Source organism: Grammomys surdaster, unplaced genomic scaffold, assembly GCF_004785775.1.
Source record: "Grammomys surdaster isolate TR1022 unplaced genomic scaffold, NIH_TR_1.0 125621, whole genome shotgun sequence".
Lineage (NCBI taxonomy): Eukaryota > Metazoa > Chordata > Mammalia > Rodentia > Muridae > Grammomys > Grammomys surdaster.
In genome coordinates, this window is record NW_021620462.1 from 1341894 (window position 1) to 1363439 (window position 21546).

The window sequence follows — 21546 nt, forward strand, 5'->3', positions numbered from 1 at the left end:
CATTTAGGTGATTTTGCTTTGACTACTAGGCTCAGACCCCTGCCCCTTCCCTTCGACCTACATAGAATGTTGTTTCACAAGGCTGGAAGCTGCGGCACCTGTAGGGGAGGGTGACCTGGAGTTTGGATGATGGCTGAAGCTAGAACCTTTTCAGTCCAGCTCTGAGGAGCCTTCAGGGACTGCCTAGCAACAAAACTGGGCTAGAGTAAGGAAGAAGGCCTATGTTAGGCAACTTACTGGTAAAAACAAAAAGAAAAAAAAAACCCAAACCAAAGCCAAAAACCCCACCAAAGCAAAATAAAACAAAACAAAAAACAAACAAACAAGCACCACTTGATACGGTTACCTTTAGAGAAAGATAGGTTGAACAATCAGTGGAAATCAGCCAGATCTAGCTTATTTTCATTTTTCAATAGCCCCTAGGCTTTCATTGGACAGACAGGAAATCTCCATGTTTTTGAGAGCCCAGGAACCTTCTGGAAAAGGCCTGTTATTTTCTCTGCCTCCCTCTGTCTTCTGTGCATTCTGCTCTTGGAGATCAATCCCTACCTATCATTTTGGCTCGGAGTTTCAGAGGTGTCAGTCTACCATTGCTTGGAGCCTGGGTGGTACAGTGGTGGGAACATGTCATGGAGAAAGCTGTTCACCTCCTGTTGGCCAGGGAGCAAAGGAGGAACAGGAAGGGTCTAGAGGATCCAGAGACAACAGAAGGTCACATTCCTTCCTCCTATCAAATCCCATTTCCCAGCAGCATGGCAGCTTGGGGACCAAGCCTTCAGTGCGTGGGCACTAGAGGGACATTTATGATCCAGTTCAGAGCAAGAGAACAAAGCCATCGTGTTGGTGTAAAACTATGCTTCTATCCACATGTGTGATTCCATGTTCTGGAGCCATTTAGGTCCCTTTCAAGATGGTCCACATGGTCCTAGGCCAGGCCAGCGCCACTCAATTCACCCCATTGGTAACTGGTAGAGGTGATAGTCAATGCCAGGGGACTGGTAGAATGGAGAATAAAACTGAGTAATGAGTATTCACTCCTGCTGGGTCCCAGCAGTGAGTGACAAGGGAGGGGGAACAGTTGGGCTCTCCTGCCAGTTTAGGGTGATGTTTTGCTTAGGAAGCCAAGCACATGAGTGCCGACCTTGGCTTTTGTCTCTGTAGCAGTGTGGCGCACGGTAATTAGAAGGGCTGATCACGATCTGTGATTTCCAAGGCTGTGATTATGCAAAAATAGCCTCTATTCTTCAGCCATCAGAAGGAGCCATGGTGAGCTGGGTGGGTCGCCATCCCAGAGCTGGGGCAGCTCAGGGTGCTGGGAGCAGGCACTGTGGTAGCTACCTCAAAGGCTACCATAAAACAATGTCACAAAAACAGCTTACCTCCTCTAAGTCTGGGCCTAGTAGGAACCCAGCCTGAACAAGGCCACACAAACAGATGGGAACAGGTGGTGGAAAGAAACAGGTGGCTTGATGACCAGGTCCCTGGGCCCCTGGTAGGTGGCTTTTCACCACCTAGGATTCTTTGCTAGCTTCTCACCACCAGAAAAACCTGGGAATTCTCCAGATGTCAGCTCAGGAGGTGCTAACATTCCCAGAGTATCTAAGATCCTAGCTTCTCTAAGAACTTGCTCAGGGAATTATGCATCTCATAGGAAGTGGGGCTCCTCCCTGAACCTGAGGTCTCAGGGGACTTGAGCAGCTCAGAGAAGCTGTGTAGCTGTAAGCACCTGGAGTCATCACTTCTAGCTTTTACAAAAATGCCAGTGCCTGAAAGCTAATAACTTCTGCTTTTAGTTTGAGGGAAAACAAAGTAACCCTATAATAGCTAGTCATACCCCATTCAGCAAGGTGAGATGACCACCCTGGTCTAGGTAGAACTGAGGAGACTTACCAGCAGAAGTGGCTACTGAGTAGGATTTTGCAGAATACACAGGAGTTTTCAAGTTTGCAAAGGGAGGAAAGGCTCATAGGCACAAAGCTCGGCATAAGCAAAGGTGGCAAAGAGTGGGGAGTTCTGTCTTGTGCGAGAATCAGACCCAGTGATCTTGGTTATTGTGGGAGGGTCTTAAAAGGACTAGGTTTGGCTGGGTGTGGTGGTACTTGCCTAGAATCTCAGTATGCAAAAGGCTGAGGCAGGCTGGGCAGTGGTGGCTCACACCTTTAATCCCAGCACCCCTGAAGGCAGAGGCAGGTGGATCTCTGAGTTTGAAGCTATCCTGGTCTACAAAGCAAGTTCTAGAGCAGCCAGGTCTACATAGAGAAACCCTGTCTTGGAGAGGGAAAAAGGCTGAGGCAGGAGGATTGCCAAGGATTGGAAGCCAGCCTGAGATATATAGTAAGATTTAGTCTCAAAACAGCAGCAGCAACAGTAACAATAGCAATAAAGTAGTCTTATGGCTTACAGACAGACAGACAGACAGACAGACAGACAGACAGACAGGGCAGCCTTAAGACTACTTTCCTGATTGTTCACAGAAGCCTCTGCTATACTGTAGGTGGTCCTGGCAGGAAGTAGCCGAGGGACCAGAATCTGCATCTATCAGGCAAAGTCTCCTGGTGGCTGAGAGTACAATTTCTGTGGGTCTGTGCATCCAAGGAAGCAGGGCTAGGTTCCCCAAACTGCAGAGAAAGTGAGATATTTCCTGGGGATGGTGTGGGGAGTTGATGCTGCAGATGCCCCTATCCTGTCTCTAGCCCTCAGCTCCCATCTCAACTGATCTGAAAACTGCTTTAGCATCATCTATGGCCAAGATGCCCTGCGCATCTACCAATTTTGTGAGTATTGTGTCCGGCCCAGGGTGGCTGACTCGGGGCAGGTAGAGGCTGTGGAGGCTCCTAGGTCTATGTCACCAGTGAAGATGCAGAATTTAGCCTCCACCTAGCAGAGGGCATGGTGCCTGGGAGACAGCAGGACCCTCATGTCTTCTCACTGAGTTATTTATAGCTACGCAATGTTAATTTGTGGCAATCACAGCATTCAATCCTGTAATCACACTGCAAGCAGGCACCCAGCCCAGTGAGGTCGGTGAGCTTGCCAGGGCTTGGGGTGGGACTTGGCGGCAGGGCAAGGGAGTGTGGAGGCGGTGATGTCCCTATCAGCCTTCATCCTATCTTGTCAGCCATGCTCGTTCCCCTGCTCCCAGGATAATATGAATAACAATAGCAGCTAACACGGATCACAGGTGTTATATTCCATGCCTTGTTCTAAAGCCCCCCCCCCCACCTATGGGGACTCATTGATGCTCACTCTGCTCCATAAGGGAGTTATGTTGTTACTGTGGCATTCTTGGACCCCAGGTGAGAAAACAGGCTTAGATCACACAGCTGATAAGAGCCAACTCTTGAACTCAGGCCTTTTGGTTTCAAAGCCCATGGTTTTGGAGAACACAGACTCAGAGGCAGAGCTGTCCCATTTATCCCCTTCCCCAATGCTGCTATTGATCTTGGCCAACTCCTCCCTGTACCTACTCCAGAGGGGCAGACATGCTCAGAGGCTACATGCACTACAAGACCACTTTTTACTTCATGCTGGTGTTGGCTTCTTTCCAGACATTCTTTCTCCAGTGACAAATGGTTTCATGTTGTAGAAAAAGAAGATTTGGGCAGCAGATCTTGACTCAACTTTCAGATGCTCTCTGCATTTTCCTTCTGCAGGGAGGGATAGCCTGCAGCTGCAGCAGAAGGGCAGGGCACCACCTGGCTGAGTGCCATCTTCAATGGAGGTGGGGCCCTCTAGTGGGGTTTTGTTAGCCTTATTTGTTATATGGCTGGCCCAAATGACCTGGGATGTGTAAACTAAAGATTTTAGAGTTTATTCATCTGTAAAATGGGACCAAGGACAAGAGCCGTCTAAACTGAGAAGGCAGCTGGGGAAATGGCTCACTTGACACGTGCCAATCCTTGATAAGGCTATTGCCGTTTACTACCATCCTGTCCTGAGTGCAGAACCTAGGCCTCTCCTATCCAGGCCCAGGGCCAGGTCTTTTGTAGCTAGAAAAAGACAGAAGGACTAGGGGAAAAGGGTGGCATTGTCCTTCAATCTTAGCACCCAGGAGGCAGGGACAGGGGGATGGAGAACTCCATGCCAGCCTTTGCTATTTAGGGAGACCTTGTCTCAATAAAAGTCCAAAATGAAAGCAAGAAGCCAGGGCTGAGAAGATTGAGTAAAGCACTTGCTATGCAAGTGTGAGTATCTGAGTTTGAATCCCCAGAGCTCACGTAAAGCTGGACACAGTAGACCATGGGTCTGTGATTCCAATGCTCTTACTTCGAGATGGGAAACTGAGATAGAATTCCCAGAAGTTTGCAGGTAATCTTGTCTCAAGGTGAAAAGTGAGGACCAGTGTCTGGGGCTGTCTTCTGACTTCTGCATGCAGGCTGTGGCACTTGTGCATGTTTACACATACATAGTACACACACATGAATGCATGCACACTCGCATACATGCACTTACTCACCCTATAGACAACGACAGAAACAGACAGGAGAATTAGAAGGTGGCAGGCAGAGCCAGGCCTCGGGAGCACTTGTCCTGGCCTCCTTCTCATAAGGAACTGCCAGGCTCAGGAAACAATTTTCATCCACACTGAAGCAACCCAGAGCTCACAAAGAAGTTGCCTCCAGCTTAGGATTGTGTCTGTACAAACCCAATAGTTCAGAATTGCTCTTCCCACATGAGAACAACTCCTTGTCTAGAATTCTTTGCAGGTAGTTCTCCCTGGACCGAGCTGGGGAATGTTGACCCAGACCTTGGTTGGCTAGGGATGCCTACAGAGCCATGGGAAGGCCCCCACAAACCTTGCAGAGGTCAGAGGGATAATGGGGGAGGGTTATCCTCATCTAGAATGGGCTTCTGAGCAAAAAGTTGAGTTCCCCATCAACAGAAGCAAAAGAGTGCTTCACAGTCCAGCGGTGAGTTTCAGGCACACAGAGGCAATAGTATCCATCTCCTGGGTAGGGAGAGAGGAGGCTTGGTGGGCTGATGAAGGAAGGATTCTTGGGGTGCCAGGCATTGTTAAGGGGTAAGGAGTGGTTGTGGGATGTCTGAGATCTCTTTCCACATGAGGGTCTGATTAGTCTGATGCAATGAGGAGTACGGGCCTTAGATCAAAGATTGGCACATTGTTCTGGAAAAGTCCAGAGAATAAGTATCTTAGGGTTTGAGGGCTGAGTCTGTTGCCAGGTGAAGTCAGGTGCTGTAGCGTGAAAACAGTCATAGATGATATGCAAATGGACGCATCGCCTGTGTTTCAAAGAAACCTTATTTACAAAAAGCAAGCGGCAGGGGCTGGAGAGATGACTCAGTGGTTAAGAGCACTGACTGCTCTTCCAGAGGTCATGAGTTCAACTCCCAGCAACCACATGGTGGCTCACAACCATCTGTAATGGGATTTGATGCCCTCTTCTGGTGTGTCTGAAGATAGCTACAGTGCACTCGTATAAATAAAATAAAGAAATCTTTTTTTTTTTTTAAAAAAAGCAGCAGATTCTACTCTTGGCTATAGACCCCTTTATTAGAGCAATGGGAGCTCAGGGACCCCAAAAACCCCTTCTTGGAGAAGGTGTTGAGTTAGGCAGCAAGCAGGAATGAGAAGGAAAGTTCTGCGTGACACCAAAGCTCCTAGTTGATCCCAGATGGCTGCCTTCCCTTTCTGGGTAGTCACTTTCCCTGAGACATGGTCAGAGCCTTGCTATCTCACTAAAAACACCAGCCAGGTTTGATTATTTTATTTATTTGTGGTGGGAATGCAACATATTAGACAATTTGCTCAACCTCTGAGCTATGTTCCCAGTCCCAAGCAGATATTTTATTTAAGAGGGCTGGGACCAAAGACTTGACACTTGTTCAAAGCATTCAGAGAGCACTTGTTCTTGTAGAAGGATTGGCTTCCATTATGATAATCCACATGGTGGCTCACAACTGTTTGTAACTCCAGTCCCAGGAGATGTGATGTCCTGTGTTCTTCTGACCTTCATGGATAACAGGGACACACATGTTACACAGATATATACATTAAGGCAAAACACTCATAGATATTTTTAAAAAAAGAAAGCAAAAACAACACCTATAACTGAAACCAGGTTGGTAAAATGGTTCAGCAGATAAAGGCACTTGCCACTAAGCCTAATCACTTGAGTTCAATCCTGGGACCCACATGATCAAAGGAGAGACAATTGACTGCTGTGGGTTTTCCTCTGCGTGTGTGTATGTACAAACAAACAAATAATGTAATAAAAGAAAAATGAGCAACAACTCCTCCCCAAAGCAGGAAAATAAAAATGAAAAATTTCTAATGAGTGCTGGGCTTGCCCAGCAGTAAAGACTGAGAAGTCCTGTGATCTGCCAATCATCCAAAGTCAGTGAAATATAGTAATATAGTTTCTGGGTAATCCCAGAGGCCTGAGGTTTTAAGGGATCCAGGGATGTAAGGCCTTAACTCCAGCCAGAAGGTGGAGACTCAGAAACATAAATATCCTAAGGCTGACACCATGAGCATCCCAACCCTTTTGTTAGGTTCAGGCCACAGCAGAAGAGGTGATGTTTGCCTACCCCTGGGACTGAATCTTCCCAATTCAGCCCCTGGAGTCAGAGCTAAACCCTCTTGGAAGCTCCTCAAAGGCCCACCCAGGAGGCACAAAACATCTTTTAGCTTGGTCACACTTAGATGAGATGAACCACAGCAGCGTTCCGACTGTTCTCAAGGGGCATTTGCCTCAAGTTCCCAAATGTCACAGGACTCTAGCATGACTACATTACCAGTGAAGTAAGAAGGACTGCTCTTTCCTAGGACATCCTATCTGTGATGGTTGGCCTCCGCTTGGCTTCTTTTCCTTAGAAGGGCTCAGCCATTTTGTGTTGTATAGGCTCAAGAGCTGGAGGCCTGAACTGAGGGATACTCCCTAGCTCTAGACTATAATTCTAGCATCCCAATAAACCAGGACCCCTCCCCTGTGCAGCCTGCTGCACCTAGGGAACACTAGTGTAGTGGGAGCCTGCTGCATTCTTTCTCTGTCCTCTCTGCAGGAGAACTGTATCGGGTGTCCCTTAGAAGGCAGAAGTTCCCAGCCCAAGGAAGCATCGAGATCCATGAAGATGGCGAGGTGTGCTGCGTTTTGGAGGCACCTGGCCAGCATCATAGGAAGAACCCTAGGAGGCTAGACAGGCTGCCTAACTTCCATCCTGTTCTTCTTTGCTGTATGACCCTTGGGTAGCTCCCTGCTGTTCTCTGGGATTCAGGTTCCCACAGGCACAAGAGTCACTCTAGACTCATCTTGCTGTGCTGTCCACTAAGGGTCTGGCCCTCCAAGTAGCTTTCTGGATGTACTAGAGTCCTACAGTTGCTGTGGGATGTCAGCCATAGCCCCCCTCTTTGTCCTTGAGCATCCTGGGTGCCTGCTGCCTGCCTGTCTCTATCCCTGCCATATCCTTCTCAGGAAGGCTGCTCACAGCGCTCCTGCAAGACACATGTCCTTCTGCTGGTGCTGCATGGGGGCAACGTCCTGGACACCGGCTCTGGTGACCCTTCCTGCAAGGCAGCCGACATTCACACTTTCAGTTCTGTGCTGGAGAAGGTCATGCGCGCCCACTTCCCTGCTGCCCTGGGACACATCCTTATCAAGTTCGTCCCTTGTCCTGCCATCTGCTCGGAGGCTTTCTCACTCGTCTCTAAGTGAGTCATTTTGGCTTGTTTGCACGGTCTGAGTTTGGTGTGGGAGGTGTAAGATGAGGAATACCCTGCCTTGGGAGCACCTGCTGAGGCCTGTCTGGTGTCAAGTCAGAATTGCTGAGAGCATCACTAGTAGGATATGGTCATTAAGAGTCTTCTGTCAGGGACCTGGGGATGCCAGGATTCCTGTGCTAGCCCAGATCTACTTCCATTAGAATGAAACAAGAAACAGGCCTTGAGCGATTATCCATTTCCCCCAGCTATCCAAAGAATGGAGCTGGGAGTCACACAGAGGCAGCCTCACTTCAGCAAACAGCCCTGTAGGGATAGATACTCTAATGAAGGTAGCCCAAGGCACGCTCACACTCAGTCAAGGAAGACTTCCCAGAGAAGTTGACTCGAATATCATAGTGTGGCTAAGTGAATGTCTTCTTTGGCCAGCCTGGTCTTAATCCTGGCTGTGTGGGCTTGGGGAATTATGTTACCGCTTCCTACCTCAAGACTCTCATCTGTAAAATGAAGATGACAATGTTATTGACTGGTCCCTAGAAGGTAAGAATACTGGTGTTGGTCTGTAAGACTAAACCCATCACCACACATGGCAAGTGTCCATACTGATCGGGACTGCCATTGGCTGCAACGGCGACGTCTTAGGGCCACACTTAGCCTGTTTCCTTTTGGTGGAGAATGTCCTGTCCTAGCTCACAGCAGGGAAAGGATGCTACAGCAGAAGCATAGGCTGAACACTAGGCCACTTCCTGTAAGTGCCAGTGTGTCCCTTCAATTGTGGACAAGGGTAATAGGGAGGGACAGGCTGAGAGACCAAAGGGCTCTGTGAGAACTGGTCCTCATGGAGACATTCCATCCACCATGCCAGGACTTGAGTGTTCCAGTGTCCCAGTGCCCCAGGTGTCACTACTGAAGTAGCTGAAGGTGGGTACCTGGAGCCAGTTGGACACCTGCTTTCTTTCCAATTGTCTGCAAAATGAGCTTTGTGCACCTGCAGGGCCCACGTGGCCTAGAAGACACTGAGTAAATTATTGCAACTAAAGCAGGAAAGCCAGACTTTTCTGCAGGTGGGGCAAAGGGGACTCCTCCCTCACCCTCTCCTCATATGACCTCAGAAAGTCCTTCATTCAAGCGCCTCCTCTAGGCTTTCTACCTTGGAGTACACTCAAACTCTCAAGAGAAGGGAAACTTGCATGCTTCCAGGGACTCCAGGGTGGGATGGGCCTGAGAGCCCGGTCTTTCACTTCCAGTGGCCCGGGATCTTGCAGGGATTGGACTTTTCCCTCCTGCTCATTCCCTGAATGGTGCCCAGAGGCTCAGAGGCTGGTGTTCCTGAGTTCCCAGGATGTCCTCAGGTAGATCTCCATCACAGATAGAAGACAGAAAGCAAGTTAGGTCTGTGCTTCCCAGCTTAGCCAATTGCCCCAGTTCTCCTGTGACCCATGTCAAAGGCAAGATGTGCAGGCTCCTGTGGAGCAGCTGAGTGGGTGGAGCCCTGGAATCTGCTTCTTAGACAAGAGCTTGCTACTGCTCTTCCACTGTGGGATTAAGGAGCAGCTGAGCTGGTGGCAGGGCTCCGGTCCTCCACACTCATAGCAGTCCCAGAGTTAATCTTGTTGGCCCACAATCCATCTCAAGACGCCTCTTACCCCCACCCCCTTAGGATGGCTGACCTCTAGAGCTGGGTCATCCCTATCTTCAGGAAGATGGATGGCCAGGCCCTTTGAGGGGACAGCAGGAGAGAGCTTACCTCTCCCCCAGGCAGCTCTTGCCAGGGTCATTAATCACCAGTAATCACTACTGGGAGGAGCTCCTTCTCGGCTAATTAAAATCTCTCTGGCTGCAATCGAGGCCTGTTTCCTCTAATTTGTGGTCTTTGGATATGAGAAATGGTTGGTGGGAACCTGCCTTGTACACTGCTAGGACTCTGCCACCTGCTGAGGGTGCCTGAGTCCTGTCACTTGTCCTCGATTCTGTTGGTACAGTCTGCTCTAAGCTTTAGACACTCTGGAACTAGTCATATGGGGTAAGGGCAGGTTAATGGCCTGGGGCAGGAAGTTCTCAGACTTCCTCTGTGTCTGTTCTAACCAGTCAGGCCCAACAAAGCATCAAGGTTAAGGGTGCCAGGGGGCAGAGGTACTCTGGGTAGGTATGGGAAGTCAGGTGGGTCTGAGTTGCCCAGAGAGGGAGGGACTTCCTAGGAGGGAGATGGAGGGATACAGAGTCCTCTGGGAGTGGAGTTCTGTATTGCAGCTCCCCTAGCCCTCTCTGCAAAACTGATGAAGCAGAGAATCTGTCCCATGAACACAGAATATAGAACATACCATCATACATACAGTTAGGTGGTGTCACCTTTACACCAGAACCATGGTCACATTTCCCTTCTCAGCTTCCCAACGTCTCTCTTGAGAGTCTAATTCATCACTTTCCTCCTCCAGAAAGTCTATCATGATGCTGCTTGCCCACACTATTCTTCATTAGCTAATTCTCTAGCTTTTTTTCAGAACTGGGATGTCTTTAGGCTCTTGACAGACAGCATGGCTATGCCACACCACAGTCTGGCATGGGCTGGCATATATGGGGTCAGCACAGCCTTGAGTCCTCATCATTTTCCCCCTTGCCCCATTGTGATTTGCCTCAGTGGACCTTTCCTGGGTCCTTAAATTTTTCTGGAGCTGGGCATGGAGCAAGGAGCCCAAAGGCCCATGCCACCCATTTCTTGGTCCTGGCTAGGCTGACTTTGGGCCCCCTGTCTTCAGCCTGAACCCCTATAGCCACGACGAGGGCTGCCTCAGTACCAGCCAGGACCACGTTCCCCTGGCTGCCCTTCCCCTGCTGGCCATCTCCTCCCCACAGTACCAGGATGCTGTTGCCACTGTCATTGAGCGAGCAAACCACATCTATGGAGAGTTTCTCAAGTCCTCTGATGGGATTGGCTTCAATGGACAGGTAAGGCATCTTGCTCTCTCTCACTTTGTGCCAGCTGCTACCTAAAAGGGGGTGGGATCTGTTGCAAGGATCAAGGCAGGCTGGAATTGTAGCATCTGAGACTGAGGGAGGCTTTTGATGGGGACAAGGTGGTCCCCTTGCCCTGATTTGAAGTCTGTGCTGACCCTTAGCTAATCTGACTCCCAAGCATAGCCTGACCATTGACCTCTGGCTGACTCCAAAGGAAATCTATTTTCAAGATGAGCCTACCCTCCATTTGTGCTCTAAACAACTCATTAGAACAGACTCCTTATTCTCTCATGGGACCATGCCCCTACTGAGACTGGGTGTAGGGCGAGAGGGCTTCAACAGGCAGCCCTGCAACCCTATTGTACCTCTGCAGGTGTGTCTCATCGGGGACTGTGTGGGCGGCCTCCTGGCTTTTGATGCTATTTGCTACAGTGCCGGGCCCTCAGGGGACAGCCCTGGAAGCAGCAGCCGGAAGGGGAGCATCAGCAGTACCCAGGTGTGGCCAGGCTGGGGGATGGTAGAGGGGAGATGTCCCTGTGTGTGTCTCATAAGAGCAGAGGAGCAGGTGGCTCCCCCAGGGAAGGCAGTTCCGAGTGTTCACGTGGGCATTATGGCATCTGTGGTACAAAGGATTATATGTAAATAGCAAAAGCACGTTAGCACAGACCAAGAAACAGGCCTAGAAGATGCCTGCTAATGTGTGTCTCCCTAGAGAGCTGCCCAATGTCTTGACTCAGTTGTCCATCCCTGTGGCCATAGGAAGAAGCCCATGAATAAACCAATTGCAACCATGACCACATGTTTGGCAAAAGGGGGTTCACTTATGCCAAGGGGAGGAGGCAGGGCCCCAGGACCCCTGTGATTGCTATGTGTTCTATTCAAGGACACCCCTGTGGTGGTGGAGGAGGACTGCAATCTGGCCAACAGCAAGCGTCTCAGCAAGAGCAATGTCGATGTCTCCAGTGGAGTGGAGGATGAGGACCCTAAAAGGCCGTCACCACGGAAACAGAGTGACTCCTCCACATATGACTGCGAGGCCATCACCCAGCATCACGCCTTCCTCTCAAGGTAACCTCCACTCCCTCCCGGCTGCATCACAGAATCACAGCATCCAAGAGAGTAAGACTCTGCGTCACAGAGTCACCCATCAGTGGGACCTGTGACCAGCCAGTCATCCTAGACACTTCCCCAGGGACTCATAGACAGCATGAGATTTCTGGAACCAGGGTCACTTGTCATTGGCCCTGCATCCACACCAGGGAATTTTCTGTTTGTCTCTGTTCTGTTCCAACCTGGAGACAGGGGGATAGTCTATTGCTCCTCTCTGACCTTTTGCTTCCTCTCTGCGAAAGGATAGGGCGGCCCATCCACTTCTTGTATAGATTGGCAAATCTAGTGAGGTCACAGAAAGAGATGTGCTTGGTGGACTACCCCAGGGTTCATACTTATTGTTTCTCAGAGAAGAAGTCACACTTCTGGGTTCTGAAGAGCTGGGGCAGCATTCTGCTCTCTTTGTCCTCTCTCTGTCCTCACCTCACTGTCTTGGACATGACAAACTCCACAAACTATCCTTTCACTTTCTAGAAGAGACGGCTGATGGGAAGCTAAACAAACCGTCTGCACATTGATGCAGGAGAGAAATGAGCACTGAAACATGGACCCAAACCGGTGGTGGGGGGGAGGGTTTTTTTCTTGTCATTTCTCTTCAGTTCTCCCCTTTTCACTCTTCTCCACTTTCCCTCATTTGCCTTCTAAGTGGCAAGAATCATGGTGTCATCAAAACGGTATTTTCTTTTTTACATAATTTATATATAGCTTTACTAAAACACAAAGAATCCCAAAGCCTCTTATTCTGTGACCTTCCCCCCATATAATTAAAAATATTTGGCAAATATTCTTAATGTAATATAAATTTGGGTATATAACTACTTCCTCAATCCAACTAATTGGATATTTTGGGGTTTTTCAGTTTTTTGTTGCTATAAAAAGCTCTACATTGGGTATATTTTCAAAAAGATTATTTTGAGTTTTACTTCTGTGTCTGTGTGTCTGTGTATGTATGTGCAAATACCTGCAGAGGCCAGAGGAGAGCACTGGATTCCCTGGAGCTGGAGTTGCAGGTGGTTGAGATCTACCCGACGGTGGTGCTGGGGACCTGTTGTCTGCAAGAGCACAATGCTCTTGACCACTGAACCAGCTCTGTAGCTCCTACACTAGAGACCGTTGTGCATAAACCTTAATGTGTATGCTAGACTTATGGTAACCTTGCCTTTACCCGTGGTTTGTATACTGTGGTTCCATGTACTTATGGTCAGTCAACCACGGTCTGAAAATATTAAATAGAAAATTTCACAGGTAAATCAGATCTAAATTGTAAGGTGTACACTCTGCAGAGCGGTGTGATGATGTCTCAGGCTGTCCTGCTCTGAACAAGAGTCACTCCTTTGTCCAGTGTATCCACTCTGTCTATGCTACTTACCCGTACCACCTGGCTGCCAGAGTATCAGATCCACCGTCACGGTACCACAGTGCTAGTGTTCACGTGATCCTTGCTTTACTTCGGGAAGGTCTCAAAGTGTAAGAGTAAATAACTATGCTGGCAATTTAGGTATGACAAAGAGAAGCTGCAGGGTGTCCCCTCTAAGAGAAAATGTGAAATTATAATATTTTGCAAAATACACCTAAATAACTTTTATTACATTATATTGTTATAATTGTTATTTTGTTATTAACCATTCTCTTAATGTGCCTAACATATAAATTAAATTTTATTCCAGGTACATTAACTATAGGAAAAGCACCCTATGCAAAGGGTTTGGCACTTTCACTGAGGTCTTGGGAGATGGCCCTGTGGATGAGTGGGGACCTCTGTCTATGCTGTAGATGGATTCCTGGAGGTGGGATAGGAGGCTGCAGGTTCTGTAGGATTAAGCTTTGAATGTTAGGGCTCCTCTATCAAGTCAGCCTCTGGATTAGCATCGAGGTACAACGGAGGCTTGAGAGGTGAAAACCTCAACATTTCTGGTTCATCCTTGAAGCATCCTTTAGGAAAGCCCAGATCTGAAGAGCAATCAGTCAGACATCCACGACTGTAAGTAGTGAGCACAACACAGCCAGATTTCCCCTCTGGTGCAGGAACAGATGGCTGTGTCTCTGGCAATTAAGTAGTTGGCAAGTGTCTAGGGACCATGCTGTACATGGAATATACATAGTTAAACTTTGTCATCATTGGCTGAGAGAGCAGGAGGCAGTGCATGAAGACTGCAGGCTGGCTCACTCCTGAGGGTGGACCATTGCCTGCAGCATTTTAAACTGTTACTTTGAAATTTTTTTTCTCTAACTTGAGTATTTTAGATGACTTTGCCCCTGTCACAGTTTAACCATTTACTGGCTCTGGTGTTTGATGGAAGGTCAGGGAGGCAGCCTTGGCTTCTGTTTCCTTTCAGTGCCCAGCTCTACATCTCTGGCTAAACACAAGCTAGATTCCTTGGGGTATATCAGGCTCTTGGGATGAGAATGTGGGATCCTGCTCATATGCATCTGTTAAGAGGAGTGGGGAGATGAGGCTATTTGTACCTGTGTCTGCCTGTTGCCTGGAACATGAGTTATGGTAAAAAGAAAAACCCTGCTGCTAACAGCACCAGCAGCAGCCAGCTGGCCCATGTGCTGACCAGGATTCTCCTGTGGAAAGTACAGGGATTTTCAGACAAACAGCATGCAGGGAATGCAGGATGGTCAGTTGCTCTCAGGTGCTCAACCAGGTTTCATAAGAAAAGCTATAGCAGATCCCAGCTACACAGATCGCTTAAGCATGATCTGTGGATGTCTGGCATGGCGGAATAAGTCCAGGCGGTGGATGCAGGTGGCCCATAAAATCTTTCAGACTCACCACCTGGCCCCAGCAGAAAATGTTTGCTGAACTCTGCTCCAGCCAAATGTTGGCCTGGGTGGCCAATACTAGGTCACGAGCCTCTGTGGATGGTATCAAAAGTGGTCTCTGGTTCGGAGTCCCATTCCAGTAACAGAGGGTTGGGCACCCTGACCCCAGAATGCATCTGTGCCGCAAAATGGACACTCCCACAGTCCTGGCCCTCCTCTGACCTGCCATCCCTCCCTCTGGCAGCATCCATTCCAGTGTGCTGAAGGATGAGGCAGAGGCTCCTGCTGCTGGCACACCCCAGCTCTCTGAGGTCAGCCTGGGTCGCTTTGACTTTGACGTATCTGACTTCTTCCTCTTCGGCTCGCCACTGGGCCTGGTCCTGGCCATGCGGAGGACAGTGCTGCCTGGGATAGATGGTGGGTATGGGTGGGCCAATGGCTGAGGGGATCAAACTGGGGAGTGGGAGGGCAGACAGAGTGATCGAGGCAGGTCGGATACAGAAAAATGATAGAAACTGGGGGAGAAGATAGGTGGCTTCCCCAGGCTGGGCATTCATGAGGCGGCTCGGTGGACTTCACTGTCCTTTCCATGGGCCCCTAGATTATTAATTGCCCCTCTGTCCTGTGGTCATGCCCCATGAGAATGTAGGCCACAAACATTCACTCGATCACAGCAAACCCTCCCTCTCTGTGTCCAGCAGACTTCCTGCAGCCACACAAGTCTCAGAACCTCTCTACCCCAACTAGCATTGGGGGCCTTTGCCACATAGCAGCTGAAGTTAAAGCTCTTTCCAGCTCCTACAAAGCAGACACATGATGTCATTTGACCAGCACATGCCTTCCAGAGGGTCCGAGGACAGGAATGCAGCCTGTCATTCACTGCTCTCTGTTGTGAGAGCTGACGCAAGGAGAGAGGCAGGGCTCATGGCCACTCTCAATGTTGCAAAGGAGACTTAGAATTCCCTGAGTGCCACAAACCCAAGCTCCTGACCTAGGACTGGTGGGAGGCAAGGGCCTCCATCGAGACACCTGCTGGCCAATGTAGGAATTGCCTCACCTGTTCTGGCTAACCTTGAGAGCTCCTGATCAAGGGGCCATTGTCCTAGCTGAAGGGACTTGGGTTGGCATAATAAATCAGGTAGTGGCTGAGTGTTGGTTAGAGGAACTTAAAGAAGTATCCCAGTGTGAAGAGTGGAAGGAGGGCCCTGTAGTCTGAAGGAAGTCCTGTTTGAACACAGGGGAAGAAAAGCAGCAAGCTTGCAGATGTTCTCCAGGGCTACAGTGCTGTTTATTTACAGTGGTGCCCCTAGGTGGGGCAGATTGGCCAGGCTTTCAGTGCCAGACTGGGCATTTTGTTTCTTGGTAGTGTGATGGCTAGTTTTCTGTCAAATTGACAAAAGCTAGATTCATCTGAGAAGAGGGAACCACAATTGAGAAAATGCCTTCCCAAGATTGGCCTGTAGGAAAGGCTGTGGGCCATTTCATAACTAGTGATTGACATGAGGGACCTGGCCCAATGTGCATAGTCCTGTCCCTGGGTGGGTTGTCCTGGGATGTATAAGAAATCAAATGGAGCAAGTCAGTAAGCAGCAGTCCTCCATGGCTTCAGCTTCAGTTCCTGCCTCCAGGGTCCTGCCTTGAGTTCCTGGCCCAGCTTCTCCCAGTGATGGTATGACCTGAGAGTCGCCAGATGATATAAACTCCTTCTTCTCCAAGCTGCTATTTTTCATGGTGTTTTATTACAGCAATAGAAACCTTAACTAAGATTGGTAGCAAGGACCCAGGGGAGGTTCTTGAGTAGGAGAGAAGGCCACTCAAGCTTCATTCCAGGGAGCCTTTCAGAGGCATTAGAAAGGGACTTTGCATGTGTCTGAGCAGCAGAGAAGGCTACTGAAGGCTGTATTCGAGGGAGCCTATTAGAACCATTAGAAAGGGGCTTGTGCATGTGTCTTCTTCCCACTCACCCAGGTTTCCAGATGCGTCCTGCCTGTAGCCAGGTCTACAGCTTCTTCCACTGTGCAGATCCCTCTGCATCACGGCTTGAGCCACTGCTGGAGCCCAAGTTCCACCTGGTGCCTCCTGTCAGCGTGCCTCGCTACCAGAGGTTCCCCCTGGGTGATGGACAGTCTCTCCTGCTCGGTAGGTCCTGAGACTGTGAGTGTGTTAAGTTGGAGGCTGGTAGGCTCTGGGATTGCTCTTTCTGGCTCAGCCTCTCAAACTGTCAGCGATGGAGTGGTTCATGGGAGCAGGTCTGTGCTGTGAGAGGTGTGGGCAGGAAGCCAGCTGGCTTCAATGCTTGAGAGTAGCTCCTTATGCCAAGGACCTTCTCTGTAACAGGAATTTTGGTGCCACTCGTCATTGGCAGGCTCCCATGTGAGCTTCTATGGCTAAGGCTGGAATAACAGTGGAGTTAGTGATCTGAGGGCAAGTCAAAGGTGCCTGCTCAAAGACGCTTCCCAGTGCACATCCCAGACCCTGCAAAGACACAGAGGAGTGTGTGTCATCCTGGTAGGATTCATGGAAGGGGTAACCTTTGGCCAGCGCTTGGAAAAGAGTTGTATTTGGATAGGTAGAGAGGCATTGGAGGGACAATAAGAACTGTTGGTTAGTTCAGAGAAGAACCAGTGGCTTCTGGGTTCAAAGTAATATGTATGTGACTGGGTAGGATATGGCCAAAGGCAGGCTCAGCATGAACAAACAGGCACTTGGCAACCAGTCTTGGCTCCATAGCTCCATATCGCCATTGGGGAACTCTAGCCTAGTGGTTTTAGAGGTTTTGGTCAGAGATGAGTGGATGCTGTACCTGTAACTCTTTCCAGGATTAGAACTTACCTGTCCTTGCTCCTCATCTCAAAGGGGTATATCTGTTTAGGGCTTCCATGAGGAAGCAAGGCTCCAACGTCTGCTTCTGCTACTTTGATGTTCCCTCTAAAAGGGGGATCCCTCAATCGTAGAGGTTCTTCCCTACCCCTGGCTGGCCGGTTAAAGTCATTTCCATCTGCTTTCACCTCAGTCATGTGTGTCTGTGGGTTGGGGGAGGAATTTGATGGTTAGGCATTACATCATGACTTCAGCTAGGCCTTAGTGCCAACCTCCCAGGCTTCCCTGTAGCGTTTGTGCAATAGGATGATGCTAAGCTCACCACCTATGTCTATATCACTCACAGTTTGTACTATGTTTGTATGTGGGTATGGGGTGATGGCGGCCTCCTAGGCCTGGGCTGGCTTCTCTCTGCATTTCCAGTCTCTTGTCCAGCATGGGGCTGGCACTAAATAAGCCATTCTGTTGGATACTCAATGCTTGCCCTGACCTTGCAATTCCCCCTCCAGCTGATGCCCTGCACACCCACAGCCCCCTTTTCCTGGAGGAAAGTTCCCGGGGAAGCCCCCCGCTTCTGGATGCCCCTGCCTCACCCCCTCAAGCCCCAAGATTCCAGCGCACAGGACGGAGGCTAAGTGAAGGCAGCTCCCATAGCGACAGTTCAGAGTCCTCGGACAGCCTGGCACCTATGGGTGCCTCCCGCAGTGAGTGAAGCCCTTTGGGGGCCCAGCTTGCATTTGAGGGGCAGGGACTTTCTCTGGGGGTGGTGGGCCCCAGCAGGGCTACTATGGGCAGGCTCTTGGGTTAGGAGGGGTTGTGAAAGAAGTTATGATGATGTTCCTGTCATTGGGGTGGGGGATGGGATTGGGTGGAGGGAGGACTGATCTCTGAGTCCTCACTGATTTCCTAGGCTGGCTAAGCTCTGATCCAGGATAGAGCCCTGAATGTACCAGCTAGGACTATGTTTTGCCCATTCCTAAACTCACTGCTGGATATTAAGCCCTAGCTAGGGCTTCCCTCACACATGCTAAGCAAACTCCATCTTAGCCTATTTCCAACCTTGGAGTCTGAGTTCTAATTTTGAATGTAGTTTTGACCTCTGACCCTGGCCCATGATTGAATTGTGACCTCATGTATAATCTTGACCTCTGACCCTAAACAGGCCTCTGATCTCTGATCATACACTATGCCCCAACCTTTGCAGGCACAGACTATTTGCGACCTTAGAGAGAGCCCCTGGGAAATTACTATGGAGCTGTACCCTGGAGTGCAACTATGACTGTCTCCTTGGGGTTGGCTCTCCTTCTTGTGACTAGTTGGAAGCCCATGTCTTAGTGGTGGATAATCATAAGGGCTGGTGAAAGGGCAGGAGTTACCTCTCCATTCAGCTCATTCTGGGCATGTGCAGTAGCCCTAAGCTTGCTGGCACATTTCCACTGAGTCTGTGCCTGCTGGCTTTTGGCTTTTCTGTCCTTACCTTCCTCTTGGTCCCACAGTCACAGCCAAGTGGTGGGGAACCAAGAGGATTGACTATGCTCTGTACTGCCCGGATGTCCTCACTGCCTTCCCCACGGTGGCTCTGCCTCATCTCTTCCATGCCAGCTACTGGGAGTCTACTGATGTGGTCGCCTTCATCTTGAGACAGGTACTGTGGCTCCCTTATTGGGCCTAGCCTGTTGGCCCCTCTGGGGAATCCCAGGCTTCTTTTGTGGCCACATGGAACAGTTAGCCTATGACAGTGGTGGGAAAACACTGGGGCAAGGATGACAAGAGAAATGAGAGGACAGAAAAGGGGTCCCTTTAAAAACTTCGACTTTCCAGATGATTAAGTAGAACCTGCAGCTCTTCTCTGCAGGTTCTACTGAATGTCTCTGCATCAAGATGGAGGAGATGGACCAATGCATGTCTGGTCCCTCTGGGCCTTAGTGTCTTTCCCTTTAAAATGGAATGGCAGGAAGTCCATAACCTGGAGGTAGGGAGGACAGAGAGTTAGGGACAGTTCTGAAGGTCTGGTGTGGTTTTACCTAGGTATGGTAGGGATGTGATCAACGAAGAGCTATCAGCTGACCTGTTCTTTGAGAAGGAAGCTTTAGGACTGCCATTATGGTATCCAGGAGAGGAGAATTGGTGTCCCTAGGAAGCAGAGATAGTATATGAGTCCCATCAGGACATGAAAGCTTGAACTAGATGCCAAGGGGTGATAACAGGTGGATTCAGTGCCAGTACTTCTGGGTTCTGAGCTGAGGGATGGAGCTAGCTAAATGGTCCTGTCTACTCATTGAACAACCATGGAAGTAACTTCCAAGGACTTTGGTAGAAGGTTTCTGGGCTGGGGGAGTCAAGGCTGTGCTTCTGCAGGGTGAGACATATGGTAGGTATTGGGGGCAGTAAGTCTGGAGCTTAGGGATGATATCAGGACTAGAGCCAAAAATATGCTTGTCATCAGATCTTGGCTATTCTTGAAAAAGGATAACAATGAGGTCATCACAGAAAGCAGTTCAGAGACAAGCCTGGAGCTCCTCAGGGAGACAGGAAAGATCCATTTAAAGAGTTGGAAGCTATCATCCCCATAGGTTGGAGGAGAATATGGAATAAGTAACCAGGAGAGATAGAAGTCCCAGGGACATGACAGAAGTGGCTTCAATGGAATGCTGGGTACAGAAGCTGTTTGGGTAGCCAGAGGAGAGTAGGCAGGTTAGGATGTGGAGATGGAGTGGAGAAGTCTTATGGAGGACTTGGCGTCATGAGGGTCTCCAAGGAGAGAGCGATTTTATATGAAATGAGCAGTGTTGGCATTTTTGGATGTTGAGAAAAATGACTCAGCAGCAGAAATGGTCTAGACCAGAGAAGGGAGCACTGGGGAGCAATGGTCTGGAGAAGGGGACAGTGCAGAGCCAGGAGTCCACCGCTCCAGCTGGCCTTAGGCAAAGGTCACCTGTAACATTGGAGGGAAGGCAGAGAACAAACAATTGCTAACTAGGTAGCTGCAGGATTCAGGCATGAAGGTCAGAGGCTGCCCCCAAAGCAGAGCGACCAAGGGCACAGTTCTCTGCTTCCAGTTGTCCAGACAGGTGTGAAGGGAGACAGCTCCCAGGGCTGAAGCAGGGTCCAGGCAATGTAGGAGGGAGTCCAGAAGCAGGCCCTGGCTGGCAACTGTTTGGGGAGGTGGAAGGACAACTCATGAGAACGTGCTACCAAGCCCCTCCCCGCTCTTGGCCAGGTGATGCGGTATGAGAATGCAGGTGTGAAGGAGAGCACTGGTCTGGACCCCACAGCTCTGAGCCCCGCTAACCCCCGTGAGAAGTGGCTGCGCAAGCGAACCCAGGTCAAGTTGCGGGTAAGCTTGCTGCCGTTGGCTTTGTTGGGCAGCTGGCCTTGGGAACGTGGGCAGCCATGTGCCAGATAAGAAGCCCCCCACCTCCCGGTTTGCCTGGTAGAGTTCATCTCCATTCCAGCTGGGCTGCGTGCTTGTATGAGGGAGCAGGTGTGGGCTTCAGAGTCTGGCTCCATGGCTCCACCTGGCAGCCCAGGGAGGGCTCTGGGGATGGTAAAAGTAGGGCAGTTGTAGAATGATTGCTCCATGCCAGGCTTCTGAAAACATGGACTTGACACAAAAGATCTTGCCTGTGCCCAGGGCTCTCAGCTATTAAGTAGGACTCGGGGTGACCCTTGCTACAATGGGGATATACACACCAGGATGAAAATGGGTGGGATTCCAGGGCAGGTCACTGCAGGCTTCTGTAAAGATGGGGAGTTGGGGGTAAAGAGGAGTCTGGGCAGGACACATTCTTTTATTCTTTCAGCAAACTGTCATCATTGCCTCCTCTGTCTCAGTTCCTCTGCTGGGACGATGCAGTCTGAGAGTATACTGATACAGTGGTGAGCAGCTCCAGTCTAGTGAGAAAAGACAGTAAGCAGGGTCCTAAAAACAGTCCTAGAAGGCAGAGTGACTAATTCTTCACAAATCAGCTTTTCTGGGCATGAACATACTTATCGAGATACAATTCACCTATCACATAATTCAGATATTTACAGTGTCAAAATCAAGGGATTTTAGTCTATCCACAGTTGTATGCAACCCGACTCATGGTCAGTTTGAGAACATGTTGTCACCTCATAAAGGGAACCCCCTTTCCCTGCAGCCCTCTTCCCTTCCGCACTGCTGCTGACTCCTCCCTGAGTAAACAAATAGTCATCTAGTGTCAGCCTCTGCA

General features: G+C 49.7%; 1 protein-coding gene across 2 annotated transcripts in view; it reads left to right on the forward strand.

Annotated features, from left to right (window-relative positions):
• The window catches only part of Pitpnm3 (PITPNM family member 3), an 87282-nt gene that overhangs the window by 55562 nt on the left and 10174 nt on the right, over positions 1-21546 (forward strand). For both annotated transcript variants that reach the window (XM_028787257.1, XM_028787258.1), the window contains 10 exons: positions 7024-7100; positions 7434-7669; positions 10435-10624; positions 11007-11129; positions 11517-11701; positions 14757-14929; positions 16481-16651; positions 17842-18036; positions 18829-18977; positions 20553-20669. In XM_028787257.1, the coding sequence (XP_028643090.1) occupies positions 7024-7100; positions 7434-7669; positions 10435-10624; positions 11007-11129; positions 11517-11701; positions 14757-14929; positions 16481-16651; positions 17842-18036; positions 18829-18977; positions 20553-20669 (1616 nt within the window). The remainder of the gene's footprint in view (positions 1-7023; positions 7101-7433; positions 7670-10434; positions 10625-11006; positions 11130-11516; positions 11702-14756; positions 14930-16480; positions 16652-17841; positions 18037-18828; positions 18978-20552; positions 20670-21546) is intronic.